A 13,780-nucleotide genomic window follows, 5' to 3' on the forward strand; every position below is an offset into this window, starting at 1 on the left:
TATTTCCATGTTAAAAAACGTTTTATAGATTTCTTTCTTCTGATGGGCAAGATGTGAATGTTTAAAAAAAAAAAAAAATCAGATCAGGAGTTGAACTTCTTTTATCCTTAGATAAAGAATATTTTCTGCAAAGCTGAATGTCTAGGAAAATGTGTAGAAACATTGGTGCAATCAGCACTGACCCAAAGGAAGTTTGAAATCGGCATCGAATCTCTGTATTTAACAATACTCAAGATTTTTGCTTTTAACACGTGGGTTTGGGATAAGGTCAGTATAATTTATATGTGAAGAGAGATGCTGATTCTGAAGTATTTGGCAAAATATTTGGATACATATTTAATCTCCTTTTTCTAGAATGCTACTGCTTTGTATCTTGGATCTGTGCTGGAGACGCATATGATCAATAGGATGCATAGGGTTCATAGGAACCTAAATGAATAATCAGATTAATTAAGGATCTTGAGTATGTGTGTACAGTTTCCTAGCAATATAAAATAAGTTATTGTAAAGGATTTTTTAAAATTTCAGTTGATCTTAAATTTAGGTGTTATTTTTGGCAAAGAAATGCTTTGAAAAAGTCAGCGAAAAATTTAATATAGCTTTATAGTGAAAGCATTGTGTTTGAAGTACTTAATGTTAACCTCTGATTCTCAGGATCTTCTTTGAGAATCTATTTGTGCTTGGCCTTCCTAGGGAAAAGTATAGTTCTCTCTGTGGAAATCTTCAAGAAGGCATCATGAAAGTGGAGTTGCGTTCTGGATTATATGAACAATAAAAATATCTTGGTAATTTCCATAAAGTGAGAGCCTAATCCTATTCTCTCTGACTTGGGGTCCTATTTCCCTTGACTAAGTGGTGTGCTGTCCTGACACAATCAGTACAATGCAGCATAGTTGTCACACTCCAGTGTTACTCCAGGAGATATAATTGAGCAAATTTGATTGAAAAAGTAAATATAATTGAACAGGAAAATGAGCTGCAAATATTGTTTTATGTCAGTAGTATTTCCAACCATTTAAAAAGTGTGTGAATATCCTGAGATACTAGCCAAATTCTTACTGAAACAGTATTTCATCTTGGATTCTAGATGGAGATGGTTATTGGTCTGACTTTTCTTCTTCATCAGCAGCGATTTTCTCATTGTACCTGGAAATCTGATATTTAGGATTATTTATTTTTTTTCCTTAGGCTTTCTGACAATCAAATATATATCTGAGAGGACTGCAAAAATATATGATCTTAATGGATTTTTTTTTCCATCTAGAGTGAAACATATTTGATCTTTTTATTCATTATTTTACACTTTCTAATTTTATGGTTATGACAAGAATGTTTTCAGTTGTAGTTTGTCATTCTGTAATTTCATGATATCAGGTCTAGGGTTGTTAATGGGCATTTTGGGTTCAACCAACTGTTGAAATAACTAGTTGATTAAATCTAGCTTTTTTTTGCTTGAAAATGTCTTGTCTGAAAAATAAACACTAGTTTCCATTGAAATGAAAACTATTTTGCTGTGTACAGTCCGTGGGGAAAACCTGTGCTGCCTAAACACAAACAGTATAGTGATTGCCCTTAAACTCCAAAGGGTTAAAGCTATTAAATTCTGATATTGAACATTAATGCATGGAGTTTACATTGATGAGTATGCATTGATGATAATAAATTCAAACACATGTAAATACTTCATAATACAAGGTCTATGTAGATTTCATGAAAAATTTGTCCAGGGTAAATTGTATAAACTTGCAAAAATTATGCATGCCTCTGTTGTTCACATTAGCTTGTAAGGAATGGTGTATGGCTTCTTAACAGCCAAGTGGGCTTTCAGTTTCTCACTGTGATATAAAAGTTAATTTATTGTTTCTGATCTTAATGTTTACTGTTGTATACTCCTAAAGAGAATAAAATAATTGTTATAAATCATGGTCTAAGGTAGTTCCCATTGTATCTTACCATTGAAAATGAAGGTAATAACAGCAATAACTTTTTCTCTCATTGGAAATTTATATTACATTGCTTTAAATTGATTTTTGTACTTGTATGTCCAAAGTTTCATAGTCAGGTAAAGAATGAGTATAATTTTAGCCAGTGCTGCAGTAAACACAGGCTTTTCATAAATAAAAAAATCAGACTTTTTCAGGTGTGTGCCAAGAAAAAGGGAGTGAGAATCTACATGAATACAAATAAAGCAAGTTCCTTTTTAAAGCATGAGCACAGGTCAGTGATTTTGCCATCACCCACAGACACAGGCCAACTTCAGGCTAGGCTGCATCAAAATGCCTGCAGCCACCGGGACTGGAGTTGTAAAGATTTGTGTGACTCCTGCGGGAGTCTCCAGGCTTGCAGTGTGGAGGAGTGTCAGGAGTTGTGAATGATCCTCATTCTTAACTGCTTTCCCTTGATTTGCATTTGATTCTGAGCTGCTTAACCACTGGTAGATTATTTCAATTTTCCTGGTGAATAATGCATGAGGGTATATAAGTGGATGTTCCTTGGCTGAGTGGGCTGCAGATGAAAAGTGTCAGCTCCTTTGCAGCGTTAATGTGCATTTTTTTTCTCAGGTTAAAGCTGTAGAGAACCTAGATATGCTTTTTTTGGAAAACTCCTACAAATGCCAAAATATTGGCAATGTTTGCTTTTTCTCTTCTTTTCCGTTTGAATACCTGTTATTACAATGAAAAATTCAGTTGCCAATTTTCCGTTACAAGCTGATTTACCTTGGGACTCCCCTTCAAAATTTCAGTGTTACATTGTTGTACCTGCTGCTTAAGCTTCCTGAAAACTATCAGGAATAGTTTTTGGTGGTTTTTTTTGTGGCTTTTCTGCCATGAAGTTTGTTTTAATTTACTGACTCAGAACACTGATTTCTTCTCGCACCTCCTTGCTTTTTAGTATGTCCCAAAGGAATAGTTGGAGTGTCTTTTCCTGCGCAAGCAACCTGGAGGCACAGATACACTCAATTCTTGTGTATAATATATGCAATGTTTCCTATAAGTAGATCTAAACACATTGAATGCTGTAATAATTGAAGCATCACTTGAATCCAACCCATGATCCACTTGGTAGGAAAGCTTCTTCAAAATATTCCCTTATTAATTCACTGAGGGGCATTTGACGCTTGTTTCAGTCCCTGGGGTAGGCAGATCTTTTCTCCTTTTTCAGCTTACTAGGAAAATATCCTTATATATTCTAGAATGCTGTAAAATTAAAACACAACCATGGTTCTTGTTTGCTTGTGGTGAGTCTTATCATTATGGGGCATCTCTTCAAGATGATAATTTGATCCCTAATATACCAAATCTCTGAAACATGTGACATGGACCATTCTAAACAGAATATTTAATTGGAATGGTGAAATATGAAAACTTCCAGGGATGTATCTGACATACCAAATACCTTGGAAAATGTTTTTTGATACGAGTCTCTTGTGGGAGTGTGGTTAGAAAGAACTTCCTAAAATATGGAATCATGCTACTGAACAAAAGTTATAGAAAAAACAACTCTTCCAAACTCCCCAACTGTAACACTATTCAATTTACAGACATTCAGACATGAACTATAGATAAGTATATTGTTAAATGCCTTTAAATTAAACTTTGACATTTTGTAAGGTAAAAGATTGAAAGTGTGTGAAATTGCAGGGGGTGTATAGTAAACAAGGCACTGAGTGGTGCAGATGTTTAAAAAGCAGATATGGATTAATAGCTATGATAACAGGATTCCATGAATATTCAGAAACATTCTTACGAGTATTTTGTGGACTTTCTCTAGTATTCGATGTAGAGATGCTGAAAATTGCAGAGAAAATATTTGGCAGAAGTGCATGTTCTTGTAAGGGCTAGTTTCAGGTTGTACAATAGGAATTCTCAAAATCTATCCAAAGAATAATGGAAAGGAAAAAGAGGAAAATTATTTTGAGATGTGATTTGAAGTTTGAAATAATTACAAGACATGCTATACAAGCCATTTTCCAGATAAGTGATCCAGATAAGATAAAAAGATAAGTGATCTGTGGTGGTGATTCTGTGATTCCAGTGCTACTGAGGCAGGGAGGGGGGTGTTGGTGTCTTGTTCACCGCCACAGAAAGTGGTCCCTGACTTTCATGTGTGCAGTTAAAGCAGTCTTTCTCATTGTTCCTGTTGTATTGTTAAGATATTCCATACTTCCAAACCGTGTGTCACCTTCCTCTGCCATCCTCAATCACATTTAACATTCTTCATTACCTTCTATTACCTCATCTTCATTTCCTCATTTCATGTGCAAAGTGGCAAGGACGGCAGAGTAGGAGAAACTAAGAGAAACTAGAATTAGCTTCCTCATCTCCTCCAAATGTTTGTTTTGCCCAGTTTTCCATTTTTAAGTCATGCCATCAGAAGAGCTTTACTTACATAAACTTCTGCTTTCAAATTTTCCCCTTAAAATAAAATTCTGACACCTAACTTCTTTTTGATGTTGCCTTCGTTCCTTGCCCTTCTTAAAGGATCCTGCTTCCCATATCCAAGTAGAAGTCCCTGGAATCTGTTGCTGGCAGGTAAGGGTTAAACAATGGTAATTTTTCTGTTTGGGGGCAATAGTAGAAAGGTCTGGTTTTGATGCTGTTATTCCTGGTGAAGGAGAATTAATGAAACACAGAGGTATTTTAGGAGCATAGCTTTTCCATAAGGAAAGGCTTCACATAGCCATATTCTGTTGTCTTGAGCTTGTTTAAGTTGGCGGTAGATAAAGAGGGTCTCTGTCAAAGAGTCTGGGCTCTGAGTGAACTCCACATTTGGGCCTCAGAACATTGAAAAGATGGATGGAATAGAGGAAGCATTTTTAGTGTAAGATGGTGTTCATTGTGACTAATAAAATAATCTCTTCTTAATGTGTCTTATACTATGTCCATGTAGCTGAAATCATGTATCTGAAGTAATGATTAAATCCTGTGTTATCTCATCCAGTATGTCACACTGACTGACTGACTGAATGGGTGCTATATTTCCTTGAGATGCTGGTGAGGAACAGTCTCTTATTTTAAGAGTGGTGTTACTGTAAGGACTACTGGATATTTATATTGATAAGGAAAAATAATCCAGTTCTGTACCTCATCTTGGAGTTTTCTTGTGGATGACGTCAGGAAGGATTCTGTACGCAGGTAGCCAGCTCTGTATGGTCGTACCTACCTTTTTCCTGGGAAACCCAGTAGATGTGTAGCAGAAAAAAAAGACAGCTTTGGTTAGAAAACTTCTGTATAAAAATTGTTTTATGGCATGAACCAGATTAGCAATTTAAAAATGTAAGCTGTCAGAACAGTAGATCAAAAGAGAGACTAATATGCATTAAGATTTTTTAAACTATGCAACTACAGATTAAGATGTACATTGCGATAAATGGGGTAGTCCCCCATGAATAGTTTTCAGTGTACCTGTCTTCCATCCACTATAAAGTGTTATCCATGTCATCCATTTAGTTCTGATGCACGGTGGGTTTTGTGAAAACCTTAAAACACATTGATTTTAATATTTTTCATGTGTAATAAATAGGATGCTAATTATGTCTAAATACATCTGTGAGTACTGATAGGGTTGGTTTTGTGTTTGTTTTTTTTTTACAGGTTCTTTTAAGAGAATGGTTATTGCTTACTGTATACTGATATGTTACTTTGTGTTAGTGCATTGGTATTTTAATGTGGTTTACTATTCAGTTAATAGGAAGGCTCCAAATTTCATCGAACAATGTAGGGTGGATTTCTTTTTGAAGTATTAAAATCCAGTTGCTTAATTTTTATTCAAGACCACCAGAATTTAGGCATAGAGATCCTTTTGAACATCCTGACTTTGGAGTTTAATTGAGACAATGGCCTCAATGCTGCCCTGAGATTTGCAAGGTGTCTGCATGAGCCATGCAGAATTCTAGGGACTCTGTAAAGTAGGAGAATGGTTGTAAAATATATGAGCTCAAATTTACTATACTTTATTCATATAAAATGTTTATCAGGAACAGTTTAAACAAAGAAAGCTTACATAAGGAGCTCTTGTAGTATTCCTACAGCTAGCCCACTTGCCTGTGGATGTGTGTACATACATCTGGATATATGCACTTCCATTTTTTATGGTGCAGAGAGTAACAGAAGCTCTGTTAGAGCAATTAAGTTCTCAAAACATGAAATAAAATGCTGCAAATATTTTAACAACAGAAAAACAAATCTAAGATTTTTCTGTGTCCTTAGAATTAGCAGTATAAAAGCAATTGTTTAACATAATTTACTGTTAGTTCAGGTGTATTTGTTTGTACTCTTCTGTCACTTTTAACTATACTTTATCTCTTTGTGGATCTGAGTTTCAGAAATGAGTGAGACTAAGAGTTTGATGCTGGATCAAAGAAAGTGTTTTTAGAACATAAATACATGTTGGAACAACAAAAGCCACATTCACAGTTCACTAAAACCCAAATAAGCTTCTATTAAAATCAGTAGGGATGAATTAACCAATACTTTTTCCATCATGAGTGTAAGACATAATTCAGATCGCTTATTTTCTTAAATGCTTGCACAGTACATTTTGAAGGAATAAATCATATGAGATAGCCTTTGTATTACTGTAGAATTTGCCTCTATTGTAGAGAAGGTTTGAAGATAAGCCAGTTAAAACTCCTGGTGAGAGACATTCAGTTAGAGTAAATTTCATTACTACCAGTTATGACTGTTATGTCTCAAAGGAAAAATAAAATTACACAGTGTGTAGTTACTTACACAGTGTGTAGTTACACATTACTATAAGAAATTGTCAGGACGTTGATTCTGTTAGACTGGCATTTATGAAGACCGACAGTGCCTGATAACTCCAATATTGATAGGGTTGACAGCTTTTAAGTTTGCCTATGCTGTGTTGACCCACTTAGAGCTGTTTAGAAATTTCCAATAATGCTTTTTTGATTTTGGAGAAGAGTTCAGTATCGGTGAAGTCAACATTTTAATGAAAAATTTCAATTTGATGAACCTCAGAAATACTGTGGGGTGGCTACTTTGCCCTTTGTCCGATGTAGGAAATTGTTATCTCTGCCTGGAGACTTGACAGTGAGTCTCCAATCTCCCACCATCATTTGCTCGTACTTCCCCTTAGTGTATCCTCTTCTCCAGTCAAGTATCTTTTTATGTTAGTTCAGCCAAATTGGTGGTGTGCTGGGGTGTAATAGGAATGTTTTAAGCCTTCCCCCTGAGACCTCCTGAAGTATTGTAAGTTTTCAATGCATTTTCACTAGGTTTTGGTTTTCTTGGTGTAAACATAATGTAGTGACTTCAAAGATTTGTAAAAAAAAATTTATTCAAACTGTGGTGTAACTAGGCTTACAGGTTGTCAGACTCAAATTGTGCTGCATTTTCTACAATAGTTACAGCCTTTGTAATGAAATGTATAGATATACTGTGTTCTGTTGTTACTAGAAATTGGAAATTATCTTGAGGACTGCTTAGTTTTGCTTAGTCTTATGACATTTTCTGTTCCTTTCAGAATCTGCCATAACAATTGCTTAACAAGGAATTAAAATCTCATGGTTTCCTAATTCTGCTCCATCTTTACCTGATAAAACGTTCATAAACACATAGTATAGGGCAGGGGTCCTCAAACTATGGCCTGCGAACTGGATACAGCCCCCCAGGGTCCTCAATCCGGCCCCCGGTATTTACAGACACACACCCCCCCATCCCCCCCCAGCCGGGAGTTGGGGGGGGAAACCAAGCAGCTGCAGATGACTGCCTGCCACTTAATCTGCGTGCCGGCCCCCTGGTTAAAAAGTTTGAGGACCCCTCGTATAGGGCATCACCTTTTATCTATAAAAAGGGCACTGAGAGCTGATCTGATTTTTAAAACTATGAATGTGCAAGTGAAGAGGAATTTATAGACAGTATTTTTTGAATTTGTACAAAGTATTGAAAATGAAAATGCCCAAATGGGTTACAAGAACAATAAACAAAACTACTAATCTTGCTTCTGCTAATTTTGTATCTCCTTAGCAGTTTTGAGCTGATCCAGGCTCGGCTTAACTGATGGTTTAGCAGTTCCCCAAGTCTAGCAAGCTCTTATCAGTTCTCCCTGTTTCAGGAGGTGCAGCAAGAGCAAAAGCATCCCTGACTGATGGAATGAGAAGCCCTGTAGGGGTGCTCTGGTTTGATTAGTACAGCTTTGAGTCAGCCCCCAAATGAAGGAGCACAAAACTTGCTTTAAGTTCATTTTATAGATTTGGTTTTGGTGCTCATACGACAAAAATCTTAATAAATGAAAGAAGGATGAGCCTTTCTGAAGCTGATGAAGGCACAGTTTCATAACTAAGCTTGTGAGCGCCTTGGACCACTAAGGCTAGGTAGTCACAAATTCTATTCGGTTACTGAAAGCAAGTGACAACTTTCCAGTAACAGCTTCAGAGCTGTTAGCTGCCTTCTGTGTTTCCAGAGGCTTCTTGCTGTGTATAAGGGAGGTTATATTGGGACACATCTTTTGATATTATATGACATTATGCAGTGCACCCATCACATTGCATCATCACCGAATTAAACACTGTTCAGATCATGTCTTTTCCTTACATTAAAGCTTAATGACAAAAAATTGAAATTGTACAATGAGAACAAATGGATTCCTACTAGTCGTCTTTCTGTATTCGGTTTCAAAAGCTAAGGTAAATAGAGATGGAAACATTTCATCTTTGCTGAAATCAGCAATCCTAATGAACAGTTACGAAAATTTAAAGCTTCACCCTTTGTAACCTCCTGAATGTTTTATTTTCAAAATGTAACTGGAAGAACTGGATTTGCTAAGGATCTGGTGTAGTACAACAGCTAGTTGAACGTTATTTTTCCAGCTTACTATCTTCCTGCAGCATTTTGTTTGCATAGTATTTAGCCTTCCATATCTGAAACGTTTCCAGTTTACCTGGGAGAGTTTTGCACATTCCAGTCCTCCTTATTGTTCAAAATTTAAATTGGTAATGTTTTGATGTCATGAAAAGACATGATGATATTGCCAAATGAAAAAAAAAAAGAAAAAAGAAAAGAATTCTTTCATGATGGTCCTTTTGTGCTTGAATGGAGACAACATTCGTGTCAATACCCAAGCTCTCACATGATTACAGTAAGTCACAGTAAGTATGAGGTCTGCTTCTGTGGCTTTTTTTGCTATTATTTTGGTGGCATACTACTACACTGTGTAATTCTCTCCTCACTTTTGCTTCTGTGTAATGCCTGTAGGGAATTTCAGCAGTGACTTGCACAGCAAAATAGCATCAGTAAATTATTTAAAATAGATACAGTCACTTTAGTGTGATTTAATAATTTAAAAAAAAAAAAACAAAAAACTTTTAAGAAAAAGCCCGCTTCACAGAGACCTTTGGTAAAGAACCAAGAACTCTCATTTGAGAACTGGTGGCTCTGGCCAGCAGCCCTGAAGTTTGTGGATTACCATGAAATTGTCAGTTATGACAGTTCCAGGAAGATCCTCTCAAGCAACTTACATCCTCTGGTGTCTTTCTTACTTTCTTATCACTTAGTAAATTCAGACCTAAATTATCATAGCATGTTCAGATTATTAAAACATTACCTCTCTCTTCTTTCCATTACTCTTCTTTAGATAAATGCTTAATAATGTAAATTAATAACTGGAATCTGTTACTTTAATATAAAGTATTTTTTATAATTTATATAAAGCTTTTTATATAAAATGTGAAATGCTGGCTCTCACTGTTTACATGCATATGCATATATAATATATATACACGCAGTTGGAAAAGCCTATGGCTAACATTTTATTTTCCGCATGTATAGCTATAAATCTCTGTGAAACCCAGTGTAAATTGTGATTTTAGCTTTATATTACAAGCAGCTTCATTTATGAAGCCATGCAGAGAACAGTATTGCCTAAGGATGTAAAAGTATTTCATTTCCCTGAGAAAAGAAGGTGGTTGCTATGGGACAGAAAGTTATCTAATGATGACTTTTCACAGATGCATGCTATTGGACAGAATTGCAGTATTCAAATCACAGTGGGTGAAAATGTTGATTTTTCTAGGATGTATTTTTGAAAAAATTTTCTTAGTGTAGATCTCGATACTTTGAAGAAAAAGAAAGAAGCAAGTATCTTTTCTGTAGGGTACAATTTAATTGTTTTTTCTTTCCAGTCCTCCTAGAGTACTGTGCAAATGAAATCTATTTGTTCAGTCAAACTAGCTTTCAAATACCTATGAAGAAAAGTGCGGTCATTTTCAGTGCTGAATGATGATTTCTTAAGGTGTTGTCTAGTACAAATAAATTTTTTTTGTGTAGCAATATAATTAAAGATCTAAGCAAGAAGTGAAAATTATTCTGTAAATTTAATAATAACCCTCTGAAATGGTATTTTTAAATGAGGGAAACATTTAAATACTGGTTTTAAAATGCTACTTCTCAGGTCTAAAAGCACCCTCAGCATCATCCTTTAACTAACCAAACAGAATTATTGATTCATCTGCAGTTGGGCTGTCTGGGTTCATTGCTCAGCTGTGTGAAATGCATTATGATCTGTTATAAACCTTCTAATTAACTCTCTTACCCTATCCTACATGTTTAAGAGCTATGATTTTGTCTTTTCTCATTCTCTTTTCCCGTGAGGTTTCCTTTGAGACAGAAGTTTTTACCAGCCCCTGATCTTCCCCATATGGATGCGCTACAGTGCCACTCCAAATGTACCTGCGAAGAGACTGGAAAACTAATTACTTTACCTACAATTAAACACCATGTTACTAGGGACATTAAAATGCTAGATCTCTACAGGTAGTTGATGCCTAATGGTGTAGAAAGGTACCATTTAGGATTTTTTTTGAACCCATTGTATGTTGGTGCCCCATTGAAGTATATCTTTCAGAATTCAATTGACTGGGTCTAGAAAACATGCTTACTGGTCAATCTGCCATCCCTTAGCAGGAGGGCGTTTGCCGTCACTTTTCACTCTCCAGGGTAATGACAACTGGCACATCAAGGAATTGTGTAGAGACTTCTCAGGTGGATCTGCATGGAGTACTTTGAGTAAAGGACGTCTTGTTATCTCTAGCGTAATGCTTGCCTTGCCAAACCTTCCTGACTTAAAAAATCACAAGCAGGAACCATGTTCCCTTTTGCTCTTTGGTCGGGGAGTATGCTGCAGTAATACGCGAGTCCAGCAGTGCTGGCTGGATTTTGCTCTTCACTTGCTGCACTCAAGTGCTTATGTTATTTACATGAATTACTTAGCACTTGTACTCTTTTAAAATAATTATTTCAATGTCCTTCCTAGCTTATTATGAACACTAATTTTTAATGCCCATAGATTAGTAGTGCTTGAGAAAAATTGGTGTGTTCTTGAATGAAACACAAATTAAAGTTGTTTTATATTATTTGTTTTCATTCCTTTCATAATTTTAGTCCACTAACAAGCTTGAGGACCTTAGAGGCTTTGGTTCTCCAAAGAAATTTTTGCTGTGATCATGCCTGAAATTCCCACTAGCTATATGTGGCTTGCATGACTGCATGCAAAAATTGTTGCTGTCGATCATCCTGCTTTTGGATGATCTACAGCTAAGAATATGATCTTGCAATATCAGTAGCGTTCTTGTATCCTCTCAGATTCCCTGAGTGTTTCTTGCACTTAAGATCAAGCTAGGTAAGTCTTACCTGTGCTATTTAAAAACTTGTGTTTTGAGAGACTACTAAAATCGACAGGCCGTTGAGAGCCATCAGGATTTCTGTCCTTAGTGTGTGCTTGTACTCCTTTTACTCAGAAATATCTGTCTGTGATTGTTGCATTAATATTAAATTTCTGCTTTGTTTCTATTTCCTATCTCCTTTTCCATATTTTTTCATACTGTTTAAAACTATTCCCTAAATTTTGTCTCATAGTAACCCTTACATTCCTGTTTAACAACTTCAGCCGTCTTTCACAGTCTCCTTACTCCAGCTCATTCATTACTGCCATTTCTGCAGCTTCGATGTTTTCTGCCAGCCAGTTTTGTGAAGTGCCCATTCTTATGCTACCTGTGTGCGCTGTTATGTGATTATGGGGTCTATTTACCACGCTAATCCAGTCTCTAGACCTTGGGGTTTTTTCTCTTTTTTTCCTTTCTGTGTTTGCAAGTCTTTTCCTTACAGTGCTCGCTGTTAGTGAAGACATGTTTCTTACCTGGCATTAACAGTTGTGTGTTGGGGGGTTTGTTCTGCCACTGACTCTAGGCATCACCTGCAGTAGGTAGGTATTGCAAATGCAGAATATTCATAGATGTAAAGTAGTAAAGTTGTAAAAGCCAAGAAAATTATTATCAGCCACAGAACTTTAATTAGGAGATAGCTTCTCCTCTCCCCCCCCACCCCCCCTTTTTTTTTTTTTTTCCTTTAAAGGAGAATGGCAGAATGGATAAAGATTAATTGAATGTACAGACAAAGGTTTTCCCAGCCATTATAGCACATAGCAACAATAGCCCTGACAGTTCAGCCCTTTAAGGAACACAGATAAAGGTTAAAATTGGTCGGTAGTGCTTAATTAGTGAGTTTCTAAAATAAAATCCACATTGAGACAGAGTAAGGTGATAACAAGGAGAGAGAATCTGTATTTTGTTTGTGATGCTATTTACCACTATAAATACATATTTTCAGAAAAGGCTATCCATTTATGTCAGTTAACGATCAGAAATTCTCCTATAGTCTCTTTTAAAAAAGCATAACAAACTTTAAATGCTAAACTTCTTGATCACGTAAGCTGAAGAAAAGTACTAAGTCCAAGAAAATCCTGCCCCTTGTTTTAGATAATGGACCAGTGAGGCACTAGTTAAAAAAGAGTTTCCTGGTTACTATTTTTGAACTTCATCTATTGTATATATTGAAAGTGTTTGAATAATGAAATGGAAGGCTTACTGGATTGTTCTTCTGTTGGAGTTGTGTATGATTCACAGCGATTGCTGTGTACAGTTGTGAAATTTTTCACTTTGCTCCACAGATTCTACTCCCTTGATGGATCAAAGCAGCAAATCGGTTTTTCTCCATTTCTTTTGCTAAGTCTAGGTTGCACTAGAATACAGGGCAGCAGCAGAGGTAGGGATGAACTGCAGTGCTCTGTACAGCTTTCAGAGTGAAATGCAACTCGTGATTGTGACGGGCTGTGGAGAGCTACCTACCTGGCAGCTTATCTGTCTGTTGTGAACCAGGGCTGCACCCTGTTTGCTCTTCCCAGTTATGTGCTCAGAAAAGTCCATGAACTGTGCTTGTTCAAAGGAATGATGGGGAAGAGGAGAAATACTTCTGAATACCTTTTATACTTTCATATTGTTCTATTCTCATTATTGTACATAGGTCCATTTCTGTTGTTCTGTACTACTCCTCTGTGTTGCATCATTCAAATGTTCCTTGAGTTCTTGACTGAAATTCTGGTCCCATTAGAGTCCCTAGCAAAAGATGTAGCACTTTTACTGGGACTAGGATTTAAACAGCTGTGTCTTTCCATTTATTCATTACTTTAACCTGTAGAGTAAGAGGTGCATCTCTTCCAATGTCAAAACTCAGTGGCTCTGTAAATGGTATAGGAGCTTGCTCAGAGCTTTTACTTTTTGTAGTCTTTCCGACATAAATTTAAATCACTAATTAGTCACTCCTGCGTCTTAATTATTTACTGTATTGCTTTTGGCTGCTATATGATTTGATAAATCTTTATGTTAAACTGGTGTCTGGTATTCAGAAACTGAGTAAGATTTGAGAAGAGACGCTAGGAGTTGCATCTTACTCCCTCATGACACGTGTGAATGAATGCTGCTTTC

At 36.3% G+C, this 13,780-nt stretch overlaps 1 protein-coding gene across 8 annotated transcripts in view; it reads left to right on the top strand.

Annotated features, from left to right (window-relative positions):
- Window positions 1–13,780, top strand: part of SHANK2 (SH3 and multiple ankyrin repeat domains 2) — a 353,665-nt gene that overhangs the window by 104,223 nt on the left and 235,662 nt on the right. For 6 of the 8 annotated variants that reach the window (XM_055722497.1, XM_055722500.1, XM_055722502.1 and 3 more), the window contains exon 13: window positions 4,482–4,532. The exons of the other annotated variants lie outside the window; for them this stretch is intronic. In XM_055722497.1, the coding sequence (XP_055578472.1) occupies window positions 4,482–4,532 (51 nt within the window). The remainder of the gene's footprint in view (window positions 1–4,481; window positions 4,533–13,780) is intronic. 8 annotated transcript variants of the gene reach the window in all.

The sequence above is a fragment of the Falco cherrug genome, chromosome 10, assembly GCF_023634085.1.
Source record: "Falco cherrug isolate bFalChe1 chromosome 10, bFalChe1.pri, whole genome shotgun sequence".
NCBI classification, from domain to species: Eukaryota; Metazoa; Chordata; class Aves; order Falconiformes; family Falconidae; genus Falco; species Falco cherrug.